Source organism: Haemaphysalis longicornis, unplaced genomic scaffold (genome assembly GCF_048455015.1).
Source record: "Haemaphysalis longicornis isolate Haplotype H1 unplaced genomic scaffold, Haemaphysalis longicornis Haplotype H1 scaffold_1, whole genome shotgun sequence".
NCBI lineage: Eukaryota > Metazoa > Arthropoda > Arachnida > Ixodida > Ixodidae > Haemaphysalis > Haemaphysalis longicornis.
Window position 1 is genome coordinate 24,597,994 of NW_027526203.1, and position 19,407 is coordinate 24,617,400.

Sequence of the window (19,407 nt, forward strand, 5' to 3'; positions counted from 1 at the left end):
GCCGGTGCAAAGGTAGTCCTGCGTGTCTAAATCTAAGAGGCGAAGATCAGAGCAGGAGTATTTTACAGTTCTAATTCTGCCTGGGCAAAACTTTAGTGCCAACTGCCGTTTCGTATGGGCGGAGCGCTAGATACGATAAAGAAAAAAACAAAACAAGCAACCCGGTTGTTTGTGCGATCGCATAAAAAGCAGCAGGGCACAAAGTGCAACCATCGTGACAAGGTTGAAAGCAATCGTCAGAAAATCTGTGTACCAACATGTTCAAGGTGGGCTACAAGTGATTGTACTTATCGCGTATTCCCAGCGTGACTTAGGCCCAACTTTATGGGGCATTAGGCTAAATTTCTATTTGTCACACTCCAGGAATTCATTCATAATAAAGGTTGACTTTCACAGCGGCGGCCGATCACAGGGTGAAGTGTGGATGCACGCTTGCGTAGCAACCGTTCACGCGACGATTTGCGAATGCGACACTGCGATTGCAAAACAGCACGGATTACAAAGTATTTAGGTAATATTACCTAGAACACTGTTGCAGCGTAAAACTTAATCAAACGACCCGGTTGAAGCACTTCGAAATGCACAGCGGTGGGTATCACAAGCGGACGCGAAATCCAACACAGACACAGTTGAAGCACTTTTAACTTCGTTAAAATATCCAGATCTAGGAGTGTGGTTGAATCACAGCGCAGCCGTCCCAGAAGGCGAAATCCAACGCGCAATTGAAACACTTGCCGGTTGGCGCAAGCGAAAAGGGCGTACGCTTCAGTATTCACTGCCGGCCGTCCGCCGGCCCAAGAGCGGGGAGTGTGTGCGCCGGCAGAACAGCCCCGCAACCCTTCGCCTTTCCCTCTCGCACTCCTCCTTTTCTCCCTTTCATGGGTGATGCGTCGCCGAAACCGGAATACGCCGCGCCGGCGGGCACCGACTGTCCCGCCGCCGCTGTCGCTCCTCCTCGCCCGGGAACCTGCCTCCTCTCCTCAGCGCCTTAAAACCGCGACGCGCACGTTTCGCGGGCTCTCTGGCTCTCTCGGCTCTCTCGCTAGCTCTCTGGATGTCTCTCTGGCTCCAGGGGCTCGGAAAGGAGATGGAGGATAGAGTATAGGGAACACGAGGGATCGCGGCTCGTATCGCACCCTCGCCGCCACACGTCCGGAGCGGGGCCCATGACCCCAATCGGACGCGCGAGGTAGGCTACCCCCACCTCGCCGGTAGCCCCGTGTCGCCTCAGCCGTCGCGGCCCGCTAGAGCCCGGCCTTGAGGCGCGCGTCGGTACAGTGTAGTTCTTAACCAGGCCTTGGCGTTATTATGCGCTGTACCACTCGGCCAATAAACCCCCTGGTTCGTCCTGGCCCCCTTGGAGCCTGTCGTCACCTGTGTCGGTGAGTCGAACCCGTCGCGGCGTCTCCCTTGTGGACGCCGCGTACCTCTCTGGGGCATTTTGGATGGGTCAGTTCCGGGCGTAGGGGGAACACCCTGAACCCCACGTAGGCCCACAAGGGACCATCGAGCCCAAATTGGCGCTCAACGTCTCTAACGAGGCTAGCCGGGGTGGTTTGCTACCCCGTAGCTAGGCCCAATATGCCCACATTGGCGCCCAACACGGTATCGACACTGCGACGGCACAGGCCCCTTTGTTGGCCTTAGCCCATGTGCGATTTCCTGTGAGGTGAGCGGTTCGGCTTCCGAGCACGACGCTTCGGCGTACGCGCTCCCACCGCTCACCGCTGTCCGCGAACCGAGGCAGTTATAGCCCAACCCGCGCCAGCATTTGGCTTTTGGGAGCACGACGCTTTTCGTCGTAACGTGCTCCCGCGACTGCCCGCAAACCGAGGCAATTATCGCCGGACCCGCGCCAGCATCTCATGTGTTCTGTACGACTCAACGTAGTGGCGATCCTGAGCCTGCGAACGATTTGAACCTGGAGCAGAGCCATACGCTCGCTACGTCGGAAACGAGAACACCTTTTGCTCGGACGACGTTAGCCTGCGGCCAATGTATCTCCACGTGCAGACGCTGAACGGCCTTTGTGGCCAAGTTTGCGTCTCGCCAAGGAGCCTCTTGCGCCTCGTCGGGGAGCCTCCTACTCCGACGACGACAATGCGCATTCGTCCTACCGAGTGCATCATCGCACGCGCGGACGCCAAGGCCCTGTCGCAAAAGAGCGCATTTTGCTCCCACGACACGGCCGGGACCGCATAGCACATCCCCGCGCAGGCATTGTACGACCACAGAACAGGGAGGATTTTAGAGAAGCAAAGGTCTAGCTAGAGTCACTAAATAACACCATTTTCTAGAGTCACTAAATAAGGTTAGAGTACCGTCACTGAGGCACGCAAGTGAGCAGCGGTGGCCATTTTGGTGCTTATCAATGTTGCCAGATTGTCTCTTCTACCTTCTCGCCGCTAACTTTGACCGGGTCGCTTGTAAACAACATGGCCGGGCTGGCGGGGCCGTGCAGCCGGCGGTGGTGCCTCGAAGTCAGAAGCTACTAGCTAATGGTCTCAAAATAATACTTCATACGCACAATTTTTTTCATTTAACACGCCGACGCTAGACAGGCGAAGAGGCGCGTCGTAGTGTAGGGCTCCAGATTAACCTTGAAAGCCTGGGGGATCTTTGACGTGCGCCGAAATCTAGAACGCACGGTCGCTTTCGCTTTTCGCCTGTGCAGAATCTTTCAAGTGCACTGCAAATAATTTATAGTAACAGAGTGCCAACACCGCGCAAGCATTTGTAGTAGCTCACAGTAACCCTTTTTCTGCCCGGTTTCTCCGAACTTTTGCGGCAGAAATGTCGCATACGGGCGCTGCGAATTAGCGAAAAACGGTTATTTCGGCAAAGGCAACCGCGCCTAAGATAAAATAACGCTCGGTGCAATGACGAGTGATCCACCTAAACGACCGTTTAACTTGGAGGCGAGCGATAACGATCCGCAAGCCCAAATATTAGCAACTTAGCCCGTGTACGTCACCATTCGATTTGCAGCGTCAGTTTGTGCGCATGTAGCTAATTTTCCGGTTGATTTCCGAAAAGCAAGTTTTCCGCTGATTCTGCCAGTCACCTGGGAAATCACTTTCAAGAAGCAGGCATTAAAATTATCAAGAACACAAAAGACGAGCTGAACCCGCCCCATGCTTTGGATTTTTTTTTTTTTTTCGGGCGAAACTGCGAATTGCATCAGCAGGTATGTATTCCGGGCACAATCCCTACTCTTGCTAGTCACTAAATAACCTTATGCAGTAACGCTGGCTTTTACTCAGCAATGCGCGCTGTTTGCGACAAGCGCAGGTTAAATTTCGGTTAGCCATATCAGAAACTCATAAACATAATTTAGTATAGCTTGGTAACGTTTTTCTAGTCTGCAACTTAGAGGACATACCTAAGATTCTTCTCTTATCCCCTCACAGCCTCCTCTTTCCTTCTGGAACAGGATGGCGATTCGCATGGTATCTTAACTAGCTGCAGTCTGTGTATGCATTTATTCTGAGGGCCTGTTAAACATGGTAAATGCATTCCTGGTTGTACTAGTGTCACTAGCTAGTACCACTATATAAAGTTTGTGACACCACTAGCGGCTAAATTTCGATGAATTGAATTCAAAGGACTTGAACATGTTTCATTTGTCAAGTTTCCTTTGCAAAGAAAATGCAACTCAGTCATCAAGTGCCAAAATGGATGCTTTCAGGAAATAAAACTCACCAGTAAACCCTACCTGATCACAAAACCCCCATATAAGTGCTGGTTTTTGTACGCACTGAATTCAGTGAACTTTAGTGAGCGGCTATCATTTAGCGGCTAAGAAAAATTCAGTAATGCAGCCACCTCTTTTTCTGATAATGGACGTTACTACCTAGGTGATGCAGAACGATGCTTGAACTCTCATTTGGCTCGAAAAGTTTTTAACACTTCAGCCCGTTCAGCACTAACGCCCAGGTCATTTTTAGCTCCAGTTAATGGAGTGCAGAAATGCCTCACATATTCTGGGAGTATTCTTTCACTGCTGAAAATCAAAATACTATCAGAAGGATATCAACGATGAGCATATGAAAGCAGAGCGGGCAAAAAAGAACAACTGAATGTAAAATAAATATTTATTGAAGACAACGGCCTCAAAAAAAGAACACAACCAATCGCAGTTCAAAAAAATCTGGAAAAATTCATTATGAACTCTAGCAAGCCTTTCCGAGGACAATGAGGCCGATTCCGAAGACGACTTATGCCAAACGGCATACTATCGCAATGAAAAGAAGAATGCCTCGAGATCACAAAAACTATCATAGCAGCAGAAAAAACCACACTTTCCCCTGAAAGAAAACAAAGTGATTGCCATATAAACAGAAAAACTCTGCTGTTTTATTGCATAACTTAACACAAAACTGGTACAAAAAGTAGAATGCAAAGACCCCATGACTTGCACACACACACACACAACGCATTTATCCAACAAATATTCTGTACACAGTGACTATGCATTTGGTAGCATATCAGTACTTGGCCAAAGTAACACAAGGAAGAATTTTGTATGTGCATCTATGTGCAAAGCTGATTATGTCACACTTGAAAACTATTACCCCGAGGATGAAATCACATTACTTCACAGTGAAGTCACATTGCTACTGAACTATAAAAACAAACCTTTCCAAGAACGTAATTATTGTAACTTAAAAAAATTGACAAAAACAGAGTTTCTGCACTGTTTGAAAAGTGATTATTGTGAAGTGAATATACGTCACACAGGTACATGTACGGAAGTGCTAGAAGAAATGAAGTTGGCAATCGATTTCGAATTGCGGCACTACACAACTACATCATTTCCATGAGGAAATTGGCCCCAGCCATTTCGCAGCAGTAGAATGGGCTTTTCCAGCCCCTGTATTCGAGCAACAAACATGTGAACATTAAAGAGACACTGAAGCAATTTGTAAACATTGCAGGATTACTAGCGCAAATTGTAGTCTGGCCGTGTTTCAACCACTCTCACTGTATTTACGCAACTTTAATAAGCAGAAACGTCAATTCTTTACGCTTCAGCTAATTCGGATTCGCAGCAGAAATCAAAGGCGCACCTAAAAAACTTCGAGATTGGAATGGGAAATGAACGAGCTTGTGTGCATCTCAAAAGAACAAACAAACAAAAAAAAAAACACCGCACGGCATTGCTATACAACCAAGTGAAAGGCAGAATGCCCACCTGTGGCCATCAATCTAGCGAACAATGCAGACAACCAAGGAGTTGTCTCTTTTTTTGCCCTTGTGTCGAACACTGTCCAGTCAATCTTCACACTGTGTTTGTGCGCGTCACATGCGCGCAAGCGGCATTGCAATGGCTTCTCCCACACCAGCCAAAACGACGAAGTACGAATGAGGACTTGGCAGCGAAGGTAAAAGTATTGAAGGCGTGAAAGTAGGAGAATCGCGAAAAGAAGTGATGGAAAAGTTCAACATTGAGAGGAGCCTCTGAGTCCTAACGTCAAGAACCAAGATCAGATTATGCATGCAACAAATAACAGTGACTTGTATAGCAGTGTGATGAAACGGCTTCAAACCCTGTGCTGTGCGAGAGCTTTGTTTGCTTATCGCAAAGATACCTTCCCTGTCGACATTAACAAACAATCACTCACTCATGCCCTCGCACTAATCCTTTTCATCACACAGATGGTCGCTCCCGAGCCCATGCTCTCTGTTTGCACTCCTTTTCGTCATGTTTGTTGCTCACCACCACACATCTGGTCCACACGCATGGTCACTCCCAAGCCCATACTACTTGTTTGCACTCTTTTTCGTCACGCTTGTCACTCCCCATCACACTACCCACCACACACCTTGTCCACGCGTGGTCACTCTCAAGCCCATACGCCACTCATTGCACTGGTCTTCGTCGCAGTTGTCACTCTCCTCATCACACATCGCCACTCTCGAGCAGTCTTCTTGTGGCACTTGTCTTTGCTGCACTTCTCACTCTCCCCATCACATGAACCCTGTCATTTTCCCGGGCACACTGCTCGTTGCATTCCTCTTCCTTCAACTCATGGCACTGAGCCGGGGGAGCTAAGACATTGTGCAGCTGAGCACGACATAGCAGGTTCAATACTCCGGCCACAGCAGCTGTCTTTCCGCAGGAGGTGACAAACATAAGCTCCTAAGTGTATGAGATCCCAATGCACACTGAAGATCGTGAGGTTTCCTAAATTCATCCTGAACTGACTTGCCGCGGTGGCTGAGTGGCTAAGGCGTTGCGTTGCTGATCCCAAGGATTTGGGTTTGATTTCTGGCTGCGACGAAAAGAGAAAATATCCGTGTGTTCGAGATTTTGGCACACGAAGTTTACCCCAGGTGGTCAAAATTAATCCGGAGCCCTTCACTACGGTGCCATAGCCCGGGTGCAGCTTCGATGCGTAAAATCACACAATCAATCAATCATGGGTCATTCCACGCGAAACGTCCCAGCCCAAAAATCGACCATCGCCAATTTCATTGAAAAAATTTGTGCTAGGTGCCGATGAAGTGTAGGAGGTCGGCACGGAGTATTTCCCTTGAAAAAAAATTTCCGGTCGTGGGAGCGCTCCTTGAAATTTCCGAAAACACGCAAAATGTGGTTGGAGATAATAAATTTTAAATAAATAGTGAAACTATGTGTAATGACAAATATTATTTTGGATCATTCCCCTTGCATTGTTCTTTGATGTGGGACTGTGTCTGAAGCTGTGTAAGTATTTTTGGCGTTGTATTGGCTAAGTAAAAACACAAAAAATGGCACGTTTTTAGGAATTTTTCGCAAAGGCACGGTGAAAGTTTCACCCAAAATATTTCTATCGTGCATTGATGTGGCCTTTGAGTGTCGAGTAAAAATAATTTAAGCCGATTACAGAGCGTACTTTTCAAGCAAATTGCTTACAAAAATGCAAGAAAATGAGTTTTTGCCGAACTTCACACCTTAAAAAAGCCCCAAGGCCCTCGAGGTAAAATTACACGAGATGGCTCATTATACGCACCAGCACCTTGCCTTTTAATTTAGAAAATTTGATTCGGGTAAATTTTGTTTGGGGCGAGAAAAAAATTTTTAAAGTTCGCAATCAGCCGCACTTGTGTCCACTTTAGAACTGCGCCCCCAACTCGGAACGCGTTCGTGCCGCCACCCCTTTTTGTGGCAGGCATGTGCACACGTGGCTCGATACTGAATGAACATTGGTTGTGTCGCTTGACAACACAAAAAATACACCGTAAACAACATACTCCACTCTGCCACTTTTTTATTTGAAAGTCTTTGCCCAGTCACTTCCCTTCATTGCAGTTTACATATTTAAGAGCGCAGTGCTCGGAATACAGAAACAAAATCAGCCTCAACTAAATGAAGAACTTTATTATTTCTTTGACGGAGCTTCTTCGCAATACAAGAAAAAAAAGTAACTTCGGGAGTCTCTTCTACACAAGTATGGCCATAAACTGTCGGCATAATAGAATTTCTTTGCCACTTTACACGGCAAAAGTGGATGTCACGGCGTTGGCGGCGCACTTAAACGTCTGACGGAAAGAGCATTTCTCCAGACACCTTCTCAAGATCAAATTGAGAGCCGAAAGGACCTGTATGCCTGGGCTAAAACAATATCAAAGGAATAATGGTTCCAAGTTCTAAAATACAAGAAACAAGGGCACAACTTGGTGGCAATCCCAGTCAAAGGAGCGCGACAATTTCATCACTTCAGACCAGCTACTCTTTCAACACTTTTTTTTACCATTGCATCCTAATCAAGCTAGAAAGAAATGAAGGTAAAAAAAAAGAACAAGGCAAACTTCGTTGACGGTGATTATTCACCTGATGAAGCTTTGAATATCTGTGAACAACAACAACAAAAAAAAACCGTAGGCAAAAGAAACAAGTGGCAAGAAATGGTATGTTTGCAGTGAGAAATATTGTGCGTTGAATTTTCTGGGGCTATGCGAAGTGTGGTGCGCAGGCAAAATTACTCTGCAATCGTTCTTCCTCCGCATCAGACAGATTAGGTCCAGCTCGCTGATAACTGCCACTACAAAACACTCACTTGCTGTGTTCACTGTACGAAGACCCAAAAATAAAAATGACGGAAACGAACACTAACACGCAAGACTTGAAAGTAGCGAAGCTGTAAGCAACAGTAGCGTGTTTCCTGTTTTCCACCTCACGGCGTCGTTTAAGCCTGGCCACTTTATGAGTGACCACAGCTGGATTTTCATCTTCCTTCATCGCACACGGCTCTGCGCCGCACGTGGCCTGCTGGCCTCCATTCGTGTGGCGCGCTTATCACTGCGGTGGCGGCGGCGGCTTGCTTGCACATTCCCGTTCCCTCCTCGCCTATCTGTCCCCTGCCGTCTATCAGTCCCTACCCTAAGTCTGCTGCTCCGTGATGGGCACTTGCGGAAGGGGGTTGACCTCTAGCGCTCAATGTCAAAACTGGTCATCCCGCGAAGACTTGCCGAGATAGTGTAGTGTAGCTCCCGCCACAAAAATGGCAGAGTGGAGCATGTTGTTTACGGTGTATTTTTTGTGTTGTCAAGCGACACAACCAATGTTCATTCAGTATCGAGCCACGTGTGCACATGCCTGCCACAAAAAGGGGTGGCGGCACGAACACGTTCCGAGTTGGGGGCGCAGTTCCAAAGTGGACACAAGTGCGGCTGATTGTGAACTTTAAAAATTTTTTTCTCGCCCCAAACAAAATTTACTCGAATCAAATTTTCTAAATTAAAAGGCAAGGTGCTGGTGCGTATAATGAGCCATCTCGTGTAATTTTACCTCGAGGGCCTTGGGGCTTTTTTAAGGTGTGAAGTTCGGCAAAAACTCATTTTCTTGCATTTTTGTAAGCAATTTGCTTGAAAAGTACGCTCTGTAATCGGCTTAAATTATTTTTACTCGACACTCAAAGGCCACATCAATGCACGATAGAAATATTTTGGGTGAAACTTTCACGGTGCCTTTGCGAAAAATTCCTAAAAACGTGCCATTTTTTGTGTTTTTACTTAGCCAATACAACGCCAAAAATACTTACACAGCTTCAGACACAGTCCCACATCAAAGAACAATGCAAGGGGAATGATCCAAAATAATATTTGTCATTACACATAGTTTCACTATTTATTTAAAATTTATTATCTCCAACCACATTTTGCGTGTTTGCAGAAATTTCAAGGAGCGCTCCCACGACGGAAAAATTTTTTTCAAGGGAAATACTCCGTGCCGACCTCCTACACTTCATCGGCACCTAGCACAAATTTTTTCAATGAAATTGGCGATGGTCGATTTTTGGCCTGGGACGTTTCGCGTGGAATGACCCTCATCCTATTATGACGACCTGCGCTCGTCAAGAGCAGTTGCCACTATTTTGCTTATGACGAGCTGTGGTCGTCATGAGTTTTCCGCAATGCTCCTACAGGCTTTTGACGAGCCCGGGTCGTCAAACGGGGATTTACAGAACCTGTGCTGCCATCTATGTTTAAACACCACAAGTTCCGTCATTGGCGGTGGTATTAAATTATAGTTTGCACACTAGATGGCGGAATGTGTGCGCTTGTTTCCCGCGCGTTTTACAAACATGGCCTCATCCGTGCGGCGTTCTGATGCGGAGAATCTTCCTTCTTCAGACGATGAAAGCGAGAGTGATAAGGATGCCACCGCAGTGTTTTATTCTTCAAGTGAAGAAGACAGTGATGACGTTTTTACGGACAGTGACTCTGAAGGAGAAGACAGTAGCGATGATACCATGGCGAGCTCCCGTGAATGGTTTCGCATAGACCTCGACAACATCCCAGCCAGACCTCCACGGTTTGATTTCAGGGGTTTCACGGGACTGAAGATCACAGTAAGCTCTCCCCCTCAACCACTTGAGCTCTTTGAAGCTTACTTTGATGATGAGCTGCTTGATGTTATCGTCGTGGAGACAAACCGGTACGCTTCTCAGCTTCTGAATTCTAGCAAGCTGGGACAACATTCTCGCTTCCGAAAATGGTATGCACTTACGCGAGAAGAACTTCGCGTTTCTCTGAGCCTCCTGTTGCTGCAAGGCATTGTGCAAAAACCAAATGAAAGGATGTACTGGTCTAGGAATCGGCTGGTTGAGACTCCGGTCTTTGGCGAGATAATGTCCAGAAACCGCTTCGAACTAATAATGAGAATGTTGCACTTTGTCGACAACACGACAATCGAAAATTGTGAAGGACACCCTCAACCTCATCTGAGGAAAATCTGGCCGGTTTATCAAGCACTTCTTGAAAAATACCGGACATTGTATGTGCCGGAGCGGGACGTCAGTGTCGACGAGAGCTTGCTGCTCTTCAAAGGCCGGCTCAGCTGGAAGCAGTTTATGCCCCTGAAGAGAGCGAGGTTTGGCATAAAGTCATTTTTGCTGTGCGAATCTTCAAGTGGGTACATATGGAACTCTGTAATTTATACAGGGAAAGAAACGAACATTGAGATCTCGTCAGAAGAAGCAGCAACCTTCGGAATGGCGACGAAAGTTGTTTTGAAGCTTCTGGAGCCCCTGCTAGACAAAGGCTACTGCGTCACAACTGACAACTTCTACACCTCACCAGAACTGGTTGACTTTCTTTTGAAGAGATCAACTGACATCTATGGCACGACGCGAGCCACTCGCAAAGACCTTCCGCCTGGTTTCGCCAAGGCAAAGCTCAAGAAAGGCGAGATGGTTGCCTTTCAAAGGGGCAAGTGCTTGGCTGTCCAGTGGATGGACAAAAAACTGGTGACGGTTCTATCTACAGTACATAGTGCTGAAATGGCGCGATTCATTGACAAAAGGGGCAAGGAAACCCTGAAGCCAGAAGTTATACTTGATTATAACCATACAATGGGAGGAGTTGACAGAGCAGATCAGATGCTGGCGAGCTACTCAGTGCCACGGAAACGAAAAAAGATCTCCTACAAGAAGATCTTCCAACACCTCTTGGATGAGGCGACCTACAATTCATTCGTTCTGTACCAGAAAGGAGGAGGCCGAGCATCTCATCTGGAGTATAGGCTACGGCTTATTGATGAGATCATCACGAAGTACTCTCCCAACAGCGGCACCAAGAAGAAAGGACGGCCAGGGCGCCCCCTGAACGCAAAACGGTTTGGTGAGCGCCACTTTCCATCGCACATACCACCAACAGAGAAGAAGCAAGAACCGACACGCCGCTGCGTAGTCTGCTACATGAAGCGAGATGTAAATGGCAAGAACATCCGCAAGGAAACCAGGACCTGGTGCAGGTGGTGCGAGAAGGCTCTCTGCGCAGTGCCGTGCTTTGAACGCTACCACACGGATGGTAGCCTCAACTAGCTTCAAGTGAACTATCAAGAAATTGTTTGTTTTCTGCAAGGCAATTCAAACCCGACCCGTGCTTTCTGGAGTTGCAGAAATTAATTTGTGAATACACCAGAAATGCCCCAAATATAGGGTATTATATGGGGTAAAGAATGACCAATTAAACATGATTATCGACTATAAACAATTTTCGCAAATATTTTTGTGTTTTGAACACGTTTCTGAAGCATATCACATCATTAAAAAATTTGGCCATATTGGTGCATAATATATTTGTTTAATGAGCCCTTAAGGGGTTAAAGGAGCCATGAAGAGAAAACACAAGTTTGGTTCATTCAAAAGATTGTCTCGTTAGAATCATACTGACACCACTTTTAACGTAAACTTCGCTCAAATAAGCTACATAATTAGGAAAAACGGGAATGGTCATGCGACCCACCAGCTCATTTCCCGCAACAGAACCTGTGATGTCACATGGGCTAAGCTCTGCGATTGGCGGAGGCTGGCAGAAGCAGACGCAAATTAGGTAGAGCTTACAAACTAGACGAACGAGCAATTTGCGCTTAAATTTAGGGCACATTCTTTACAAAGCAATAAGAATGATGGGACAAACAGTGGAAGTTACGAAAGCACATGTAAACAAAGAAGTACTGATGCGTTCTGCTGTTCGTACTGCGCACAGCATGCTTTGGTTTAGCTGCACAGCACTACGGGGCTTGGGGTTGTCGCAGACGACACTGGCCGATTGACGCAAGCAACGGTGTCTTACGTGACCCCATTTGTCGAGCGAGCACTGTTTCAGGGAACGAATATTTTCTCCCAGAACAAAAACAAGCCAGGTTTAAATGCGGGCAAAAACAAACCAAACGCTTGCCACGGTATGGTGGCGCCATCTAGGTTACGGAACGTAAAGAAACGCGGGAACAAACCAACACCGCTGTACAGGGTGGAGACAATTTTTGAACGGTCCCGTGCCGCCGCAATTGGGCCAACGGGCTCAACGCGTTATTCTTTTCGTTTCCCACGAGACCTAGCAACGCGAAACAGACAATATGATTCAAACTTCTTCAGTAAACCGCGTTGCGGCGATAATTTTAGCACGGTTTTGACACAATGACTTGCTTCGGCGGCGAGCGAGCAACAGAACATGGCGGCGCCAGCGTTACGTGTCTCTACCCTGTACGGCGGATGCGTGAATGAAGGTACTCTAGGCTGCAGAGCGGTCGGTTCCTGCGATGTCACTTGGGACCACGAAAACGCACGATTGAGCGGGAAAATCAAAATTTTAACCTAAATTGTTTAATTTCTCAGTGAATAAAGCACCGTTTGTATCCGGACAAGCGCTGGGGGCACTATAAAACACGAAATCTTTCGAATAAAACCAACTTGCATTTTCTCTTCATGGCTCCTTTAAGTTTGCCTTTTGTTCTCCAAACTGCTGCCAGTTAACACACTAACGAATCTGAGAGACAGCTGCCCTCATTCCAACACTTTTCGATCCACATTTTGCCTTTGCAGTCTTTGCCTTGCTGTAGCTTTCGTAGGGTGATCCGCAACCGAAGCATGAGGAAAGCCTGTGTTAGGCGCTTCTGCAAGTCGTGGCAATGTGGAAAGCTGTTCGCGAGTTGGCATTTGTCCAAGGCAGCATTTGTGAGTGAGGCGAGAGAAACTGTTAGAGCGTCATGTTTGTGTGCACGGAAAAGAAGGCTGTCAGTTAGGAGCTCAACTTCTGCTGCCTCCACACTGTTCTTCTGAGCTGCCTTCTTCATCTCGACAAACTCGAGGAGGTCCACAGAATCGTCTATGTCGTAGCTGCCCTTGCGACTCGGTTTAAAAAACTGGCTCAACATTATGAGGCGGAGCATCAGCTTGAACTCGAGTACCCTCGGCACCGGGTGCCTCGACCGAATGCAGGAGAACAGATTCTCCAAGGCATCCTGCGTCAGCCTGCACAGCAGCACGAACTTAAACTTGTGCACACTCAGAAGCTGGTGCTGAATTTGGAGAGCACTTGTTGTACTAATGAGTACACCTGCTTGTACGGGCTTGAACTGGTCCCTTCGGTTGTTCTTTATGGAGACATGAGCAAAAATCTCCATAAACTCCCTGAGGAACGCCACTGCCTCATCATGAGCGTCCGGCTTAAACATGCTCATAGCGGTGCCGATGTACCGCGACGTCATCAGGGTGAACCACCGGTACACCCGCTCAACAAACCACGCTGTGGTTAGGGCCTCCTCCTCCATCCGCCCAAGACTCACTAGTACGCGTATAGCAGCGCCAACACTATGGTTGAGGACAGCAACCGCAGATGCCACGTTCATTTTGGCAAAATGGTCCTGGTCCAGGTAGGCCGGCTTGAGGTGGGGGGCCAACTTGAGGTCGCGTTTGGCATCAATATCCGCCAGCTTTCTGATGTGCTTGACTGACACCTGCGAGATGCACAGAACATATTTGAAAATGGTTTAGCTTAAACTGCACTAAAATCCCCCAGCTCAAACACTAACACACTATCCCTACGTTGATAATCATTCTAGCGATCGTTGCTGCGCTCATTCTTGCGTTCGATCACCTCTTTTGAAATCACCTTGCATGACAATCCGTAGCACAATTTTTCACCCACTATCATCCTCTCTTGCACGTTTACCTTGCTTTTCGCGCCGGCCTTGATTCTGGACGGCAGCGAAGGGCGGTCCCTGCCGCGGCATGTGTGGTGCTAGCCGTTTTGTGCCTCGTACAGGCATGCACGACCGGCAAGTGTGCGGAGCGCTTCCGCGCGCATAAAACGCTTCATGCTTTCAGCTTGCTTGATTTCTTCTTAAAATCTTATTCAGCTAAGCTGTTGTCACAGCCAACAACGTTGATCGGGAAAACAAAAGCCTAGAGCGCTGTGGTCCCACAAATTTCCTAATTCCCTTATAATAATGGATCAGGAACTTGGGGTACCTCCGTATTTGTTTGAGCCCGTCGCTTCGCGTACAAAGCACAGAGCACCCGACGACACGGCCTGCCCCGCGACTACTCGTGAAGGCAATGTAGTAGCCACGGGCGCTCGAGTAGGAAATCTCCATGGTATCTAGGAGCCGCTTTAGGGAATCACGCAGTAGCATTACGGTTAAAAATCGACGCAGAAGCAACTCTAGACAATGATGATTAATAAAGTGCAGGTTACACGCCTGCTTAATTTGGAACTTCGCCCAGAAAACTGGGACACAGCGAAGCGGCGGCGCACGTCGCTGGCCGTCTTCCGAATATGACGCTACTTCCGGTCGCTGCCGCTGTTTCTCGCTCTTCCGGCGATGCGGCAGGGAGCGGTGGGTCAACTTAAACGACGAATACCGCTGTCCCCAAGCTAAAAATGACGAAAAAAACTTTACAGGCATAAACTGACCAATGTAATAATTGTAAAAAGTAGAGCTTTGCCCGGTTTTAAAAGCATGATGGGGCTAATTAGTAATGATGGGGCTAATTAGTAATTAGCCGATGATGGGGCTAATTAGTAATGAATCAGTGGCACCTGTTTCATTTCAGGTTGGGACGATGCAGCATTGAAGCTTTTACCTCAGACCTCATCACATGCTTGAACCTTTAACAGAGTGCTTGAAATTTCCACTAATTACGCTAGCTGGCATACTTTACGGACAAGACGAGCACGGCTAGGTGCCCAGCCTTAACCTGGACTAGTTTGGTTGTTTTGAGGTGAACACACGTACATGGAATGCCACGTGCAAGGTACACCTTCAACTGATGTCTAATGATCAAACGTGTACCGTGATAACATACTAAAGCTTGTTCGGCACCACAATTTGAATATTTCAAAAACAGCGCAGAGACGAAGGTGTATGGAGTGACAAACTAGGGCGCTATGATTTGTCAATTGTCTCTGGGCTATTTTTGAAGCAGTCAAAGCGTGTATTGTGCTCTTGTTCTGCTTATAATTTCTGCTTCGTCTACATAAAAAAATGAAACAATTAAAATCTTCGGTTGAATCTTTGTCGTTGCCATGCCTAATTTCATCCTGTACATACCTCGTGACTGCTTCCACCCATACTGCTTGCAAAATTGCTTAGCTTCATTGGGAGCTCAGGTGAAGGACGGTCATGCATTCAACGCCCGAGAACACTGTCACCAGAGCACATCACCGTCTCTTATACTCCTCAAAAAGCGCACAGCAGGCCTAGGTGGCATGTAAAACCACCGCCTCATCTCACACGCCAGAGCCACATAAAATATCGTCGCAGCCTTGGGTGGAGACGTTTTCCTAACTCAAGCCGCAGCGGTTTGAAGCAACGCAAGACATAAGAAACTCCCCGCACAGGGATGATGCTGAGATAGCATGAAGCAAGCCGCGTTATCCATGGCGCTGTACGTGCCTGCCCAACCGTACAAATGGAGTTGGCGCCATTTGTGTGTGTAGTGAACTTGAAACTGGCCCACACGTACCAACATCTTATGAAGCTATGTTCACTTCCACACACACATATGCTTACCTGTCTCAATTGGCTGAGCTTCGCCATCCAATGGAGGAGGTCATACTCCATGTGCTTCACCTGGGAATGGGCGAACGGCAACAGAGGCAGCAGGTGCATCGGCGGCATCCAGTGTGTCTGAGATGCCAAAAAAATAAAAACCATACATGTCATCGAGATAATGCATGGTACAATGCTCAGCATTGCATCAGCTAAGTGACATACCGTGGGCTTGTTCACTGCCTGGCCTCCTCGGAACCTTCCCCTTAGCCCGTTTCTGCTGGTTGTTGGAGGCTTCGATTGTTGGCACAGCATTCCACTTGAGGAGCTTTCGGCCATCAGCCCTGCCCGTTTCAAATTGGCTGTCTTCAAAGTGGTCCTAACAAACAATTCAATACAATAAGCAAACAAGAAAAGTTTTATCAAATGCAGAACATTGTGTGAATGCTTTCTCGCTTGAACGTCTCTCTGTCAACTTCACATGAAATTAAAACTGCTAAATTGCGCCCCACAATACGTCTAACGGCCTTATTCGGCAGCATCATGTCGAAATTCCGAGTTTACAAGCCACACAACAGATCGCAAGCAGTATACCCGCAATTAGTGATCAAGGCATTTTAGAACATGCCAGAATGCTAACGCTCAGTGGCATTATAAATGTAGGCTGCGAAAATATTTTGAAAATTTTAGTGTACGCATAACTTAGTGCACACAGAATGCTTTTGTTTTGTTCTTATTTTTTCTGAGAGTTTCGTGTTATACTACAGAATGCACAACCTCGTAGAATTTATCTAAAGTGAACAGGCCAAGCTTTATACCAGAATTGGCAACAGAATGGGGTGAAGGCGTTTGTAACATTAATAACACATCTGTGGGGCCTACTTGGTGCCGCATAAATGAGTGGGAGAGCGCCTAAACATTAAAAAACGAATGAGGACGAAAGAACATGGCGAAACAACGCGCGATTTGTAAAGTTTAAGCGCTTTCACTCGTGACAGTTCGCGGTGTACATCAAACCAAAACTTCCAAAATCTTCTGGAAAGTTCCGCACTAATTCCCGTGACCCCTCCGTGAACGTTAAACTGCCGAATTAAAATTTATCCAACCATTTCGGATTCTCGTAATGGCAGTCGCCCAACGGGATGGAACGTCCCACGACATGCAAACGTCCGGGGCGGGGACGAAATAACTTAAACGGATGGCGGTATTTATTTTGGCAGGCGCCTCGTAGGCGTTGTGAACCCCCCCGTACCCTGAGACATATATGTTAATTCCCTGCGAGGCCACATGCGCGCATTTCACCTTCAATTTCCACGTATGTGAATTCTATGCCTCTATGAACTCTAAGACAGGCGTCGTCATATGCGTGCCGGATTGTGAAATTGCCGTACTCGCTCGCTGGCGCGTGGCCCAAACTCTCTCACCGTTTCCTTCCCTTGCATACTATTTTCTCCCCCCTGCACTTTGTAAATTCTCATCTGTTTAACTACGCCTCCTGCGTCCACATCTCTTGCCTACTTTTATTCCAGCACAACTCCGCCAGCACCCGGCCGACGCGTACGTTGTCGGGCCGCGTTGGCGAGCGAACGAGTACAGCAATTTCACGACGCATATCGCGGCCCGAAGACCGCGGTCGGACGTTCGCAGCGGCGGCGGCCGGTCTCGCGAGCTCATTAGCTGCGAAGCGCTCGGCACGGAATTCTCACAACGCCTACGAGGCGCCAGCTTTTATTAACTATCGCGAATTCACTTCAAACAATCTCACCTCACAAATCCTGGAGTACGGGGTGGGCACGAATTCATCGCGGCTGACGAGTTGCAGCCACACGCGTAGCCGCTCGCCGTCCTTTTTCCCCAGCGGGCAGCGCATGAAGCGTTTTCCATCTTCCTGGGAGTTGTAACAGCTGAGTATGCAGCAAAACGGCATCTCCGGACACACTTCTGCAGCTAAAATGCTGCGAAGCGTGCCAAGCGCGGGATGGTTTGGTCGGTTTGGTTCACGTTCGGAACGTCGGTCGCGCGCAGCCACAGGGCGAACAGCTAGGACTACCACAGTTGACCGACTGAAAACGCACAAGCAACAAAATGGCAGCGCCCATGAACCGTCGCAGTGTAAACAAATGTCACGTGTCGCGAAGTGACCAATCATCTTGGCGGCGGCACGGAACAATGGGAGAAAAGAGTGCCGATACTCTAGGTCTAGCTTTGCCTGTAGTGCCAGAAAAAGCGTAGTGGCGGCGTCGTGAACTACCCAGTACGCCCGCTTGATGGCGCTGTAAACACGGCTTTGTAAACATGGCGGATGCTTTTTGCACAGGCCGCTTGAGCTCCTTAATAACATGGCCGCCCTCGCACGGCGGCCGCGGCAGCTCGCTGCTCCACGGCCGGTATGGACTCTCCTCCTCCCGCGCGCGAAAGGGGCGTCGAGTCCGGCCGTGGCTGCTCCTGCTGGCTCCTGGCTGGCACGCTGGTCGCGTGTTTACTTGCGGCGCGCTGGTGAAGTGATGTTACGCCAGGTGATCAGATGGCCTCGACTGGCACAGACCACAGTGAGCAGCAAGTGAGAACAAATCGTTTATTGACATCCGCAAGTTTACAGAGGCCACGACATCATTTCATTTCGATCGCTGCAATTGTACGTCGCTTTTATGACAACAGTTTTTTTTTTGCCATAACAACTCGTTCACTTGCGCTAAGATTTCGAATGAAGGGCACGAATGAGGTATTGACGGCGACAACGGTTTCGTTTGCACCGTCTTTCTAGCGGAGTGCATAACACTCACCTTCTGTTGGAAGAATCAAATATTCTGGCCTCGACAGCTGTCTTCCGATGCGGAATTTCCCACATTTGTCACTCAACAAGCACTCAATTCCCGTGTTTTGCCAGTCCTCTCAACAACTGATGGACGCAAAAGCACATAACAGCAATAACGGTCACGAAATCAGTGCTCCGCGCACATAGAAACGGTGGGCCGTTGCAGCGGTTTCAATTTGAATTGGCTGCTTTGTGGTTGCGAATTCAGAAACGAGGTGGTGCACCAGTCGGCTGTTCGTAAAAAGTTGCGTACATTTTTGCTCAACGGATGTTTGATGTGAAACTTGTTAATAATATTTTTAAATAACACATTGTAAGCTAACTGTGTGGGCTCTTTGAGTCACGGAATGAATGTTTTGTATTCTATACCAAAAGTAACCTTTCGCTTGCGCCGTCTGGTGGACTTGATGGTCGAAAAGTGCCCTGTAGATTGGTCACGTGGGGCGTCGATTTTTACGCCGCCTATAGGGAAACCAGGGAACGTCCAAGCTTGCGAGGCCTGGTACGACGCTTTGTTGTCGATCTTGCCGGCGCGCGTGAGAAGCGGTGCGCTGAGTCCACAGCTAGGCCCACTGGGGAGCACTCTGTTTCCCAGGCATAGCTCGCCTTACGATCTCGTGTTTCCAAAGCACGGCGGCCCGCTCGCCGCGTAGTGCTACGGACTACTTAGAGATCGGGCCAGACGTTCTGAACGAGTTTGACCGTTTCGTCGACAAAAGTTCGTTCGTAGTGGAGACGGACCACGTGGCATTCAGCTGGCTTAAGCGGATACGCGAACCACGCGTGCTGGCCATATAAGCTGCGCCCGTGAAAACGTCACCGTGCGCAA

At 48.1% G+C, this 19,407-nt stretch overlaps 1 protein-coding gene across 1 annotated transcript; it reads right to left on the reverse strand.

Annotated features, from left to right (window-relative positions):
- Positions 1–11,945: 11,945 nt before the first annotated feature.
- Positions 11,946–17,887, reverse strand: LOC144175605 (uncharacterized). The gene is made up of 4 exons (XM_077704665.1): positions 17,529–17,887; positions 15,989–16,142; positions 15,785–15,901; positions 11,946–13,726 (listed from the first exon to the last, which is right to left on the reverse strand). The coding sequence occupies exons 1-4, from the start codon at positions 17,645–17,647 to the stop codon at positions 12,740–12,742; spliced, it is 1,377 nt and encodes a 458-aa protein (XP_077560791.1). The 5' UTR covers positions 17,648–17,887; the 3' UTR covers positions 11,946–12,739.
- Positions 17,888–19,407: the final 1,520 nt, after the last annotated feature.